This window comes from Chenopodium quinoa, unplaced genomic scaffold (genome assembly GCF_001683475.1).
Source record: "Chenopodium quinoa cultivar QQ74 unplaced genomic scaffold, ASM168347v1, whole genome shotgun sequence".
NCBI lineage: Eukaryota > Viridiplantae > Streptophyta > Magnoliopsida > Caryophyllales > Amaranthaceae > Chenopodium > Chenopodium quinoa.
The window spans coordinates 4,647,069-4,650,427 of record NW_018744633.1 but is presented as its reverse complement, the minus strand read 5'-3'; the positions used below and the strand labels follow the sequence as shown (position 1 = coordinate 4,650,427).

The window sequence follows — 3,359 nt, the reverse complement described above, 5'->3', positions numbered from 1 at the left end:
TCAGCATTCACCAATTGCTTTTGCTTACCTTCTTGTTCATCCATCTTTCTAAATAAGAGGGTTTGTTTAATGATATTCTTGAACATGCTTGTATTCAATTTATTAACCAGTGAGCTTCTTTTAAAATTGCATCTTCTAAACCCAATACACTGCAATACAAACCAATATATAATCTGATTCCTCAAAGCTTTACAATTTTACAGTTACTACTTAGAACTAAGAATTAGAAGAGGCCCTAAAATCATTAGTGAGTATATAACGTGTAAACTAAATGATGGAAACACACATAAGATACCTTGGCCAAGCAGAATCAATTGCCACTTACATATCATGAATCACATCAATTGTTAAAACCAGAAAAAGGTCTAAAGTTAGTCCTTGAGCTTGAATTTCTGTAACTGCCTTTCAATACAGGAACCTCTACAGCCGGTCTTTTGAGGAGTTATTATCAGAAGGCAAGAGGCTAACAAGCAGCGACAAAGTGTCAGCATCAGCTTCAAATCCTTTGCTAACCATAATATCCCGATAGTACCTTTGATAAGACATTACAATTAATATATCCTCAGATGATTGTAGTATAGTTATGATCATTAGGGCGAAATCCATCTTCTTCCATTTTGCTTAATAATTGAGCAGCTTCACTCATAAGCCCTATCTTGCAGTAGCCTTCAATCATCATAGTGTAAGTTTTACAATCAGGTTGCATACCTTTCTGCTGAAGAACAGAGAAAAACTTAGCTGCATCTTCAAGTTGCTCAGCCTTACAAAAGTAGTGGATTAGGATACTGTAAGTGATAACATCCGGATTTACACCAGTAACCTCCATATCTTCAAGTAAGGCCAACGCCTCAGCAGACTTTGCACTTTTGCACAAGCCAAGAAGCAACGAATTATATGTGACAACATCAGGAGTAACCCCGTGAGCTTGCATATTTGTGAACAACTGATGTGCACATGTAAGTCTCTTGGCTTTACACAAGCCAACAATAAGAGTGTTGTAGGTAGCAACATCCAGAGTTATCCCCTTCTGAACCAATTCATTGAATATGTTGAAAGCCGTTGCTAAGTCATTATTAAGAATATATCCACGGATGATTGTAGCATAGGAATAACCATTAGGGGGACAACCATCTTCTTCCATTCTGCTGAATAATTGAGAAGCTTCACTCATAAGCCCTTTCTTGCAGTAGCCTTTAATCATCATATTGTAAGTTTTACAATCAGTTTGCAGACCCTTCTGCCGAAGAACAGAGAAAAACTTAGCTGCATCTTCAAGTTGCTCAGCCTTACACAAGTAGTGGATTAGGATACTGTAAGTGATAACATCAGGATTTACACCATTACCCTCCATATCTTTAAGTAAGGCCACTGCCTCAGCAGACTCTGCACTTTTGCACAAGCCAAGAAGCAACGAATTATATGTGACAACATCAGGAGTAACCCCGTGAGCTTGCAAATCTGTGAACAACTGACGTGCAAGTGTAAGTCTATTGGCTTTACACAAGCCATCAATAAGAGTGTTATAGGTAACAACATCCGGAGTTATCCCATTCTGAACCATTGCATTGAATATGTTGAGAGCCTTGTCAGTGTTCTCGAGTTTGATACATCCATATATCATAGTGTTAAAACTCACAAGATCAGGCTTACAACCATTTATGGTCATGTTCCCAATCAGCTTTTCAGCATCTTCCATCCGGCCACACAAATAATAACCATCAAGTAAAGCATTGTAAGCAACGACGTTTGGAGTCACACCTATGTCAATCATGCGCTGCAATGTGGCTTGTGCAACATCAACCTCACCCTCTTTGCAAAACATGTCAACCAACATACAGTAGGCCTTAACACCTGGTGCCATGTTACTATCTAACATCTCAGTCAACACACGCTTAGCCTCATCCCGAGAGCCGGAATTATAGAGGCCGCGAACCAAGGAGATGTGAGTGTCAACATAGGGTTTGATGCCCTCATTTCTCATAGCATTGAACAAGTCATGTGCCTCTTTAACAATCCCTTTTTTACAAAGACTATCAATAATAGTAGTGTATATGACAAGATTAGGCTTACAACGACCTTCTAATTGCATTTTCTTAAACAAATTGAGAGCACATGTATTACGACCAGTCCTACAAAACCCCTTGATCATAGCACCATAAGTTACAACATCAGGTTGAAAACCCAACTTGACAATCCTATCAAACAAAAGAGTAGCTTGAGGGAACTCATCATTATTGATATAGCCATTGATTAAGGTGTTAAAGGTAAAATCATCAGGAGAATAACCAAGCTTAATCCTTTTACCAACAAGAGAAAACCCGAAATCGACCCGACCCAGATGACAGTAAGAATCAGCAACAATGTTGAGGGAAAATTTGTTAGGAGTAACGCCGAGAAAGTCAAGGCGTCTGGAGAGAGAAACAATGGTGGAATGAGGATGAAGGTGCTTCAATTTGGAAATGGAGTTCAAAAGCTGACTGAAAACAGCAGTAGAAGGAAGAGGGTGCAATGAAATCAAATCATGGAAGAGAGTAAGAGGAAGTTTGAGATCAGAAAAACCTAAAACGCACCTTTCAATAATTGAATCGAGATAGATATCACCAGTGATGCGACCGGTTTTGTTAGCAATCAGAGTTGCGGATCTGACAAAGGAGTTGGGCTGCATATTTGACATTGTTGCTGCTGGACTGCTTAGTACGACTACTGTATTTCCCTAGGATTCAACTCCATTCAAGTGGAGAATGCCCATAGTTTAGTAAATTAGTAGGGTATATAGGTAATTGTACAAAAACTCAAAAAGAAACAAACGCCTAATTTTGGACACTCGATGAGGAATATTAAATACTTTTAACTTTTTTTGAAAAATTAAGTACTACCTCCGTTAATAATTACTCCCTCTGTTTTTAAATACTTGCTCCATTTCTCTTGGACACGCATGTCGATGCTAATCTTTGATCACTAATATATTTAATTATCAAAAAGTATAAATTCTAACAATTGAAAATTAATAATCTATTCATTGAGATGATTCCAACAAGTACCCACGAGACTATATTTTTTACTCTGTATAAATCACAAACATTAGTCAAAGTAGGACAAATGAATAGTGTAAAAAATAGAAATGAAGCAAGTATTTAAAAACGGAGGGAGTTCGTGCATGAGAGAGTGAGGGATAGCTCAAGTGGTTAGAGCTTCCCTTCCGGTTCCAGGAGATCCTGGGATCGATTCTCACCCCCGCCCTTGTGGCTCTCTAAACACCAAAAAAAAAAACTATGTACAAGAAAGGAAGGTCATTTGGCCTCAAAATAAAAATACGTAGGATTTAATTTATTAGTATTATATTTAAAATTCTAGGATAA

At 37.9% G+C, this 3,359-nt stretch overlaps 1 protein-coding gene across 1 annotated transcript; it reads right to left on the bottom strand.

Moving 5' to 3' along the window:
• Positions 1-562: 562 nt before the first annotated feature.
• LOC110701449 (putative pentatricopeptide repeat-containing protein At1g12700, mitochondrial) lies at positions 563-2,674 on the bottom strand. Its single transcript, XM_021879101.1, has one exon. The coding sequence runs from the start codon at positions 2,672-2,674 to the stop codon at positions 563-565; it is 2,112 nt and encodes a 703-aa protein (XP_021734793.1).
• Positions 2,675-3,359: the final 685 nt, after the last annotated feature.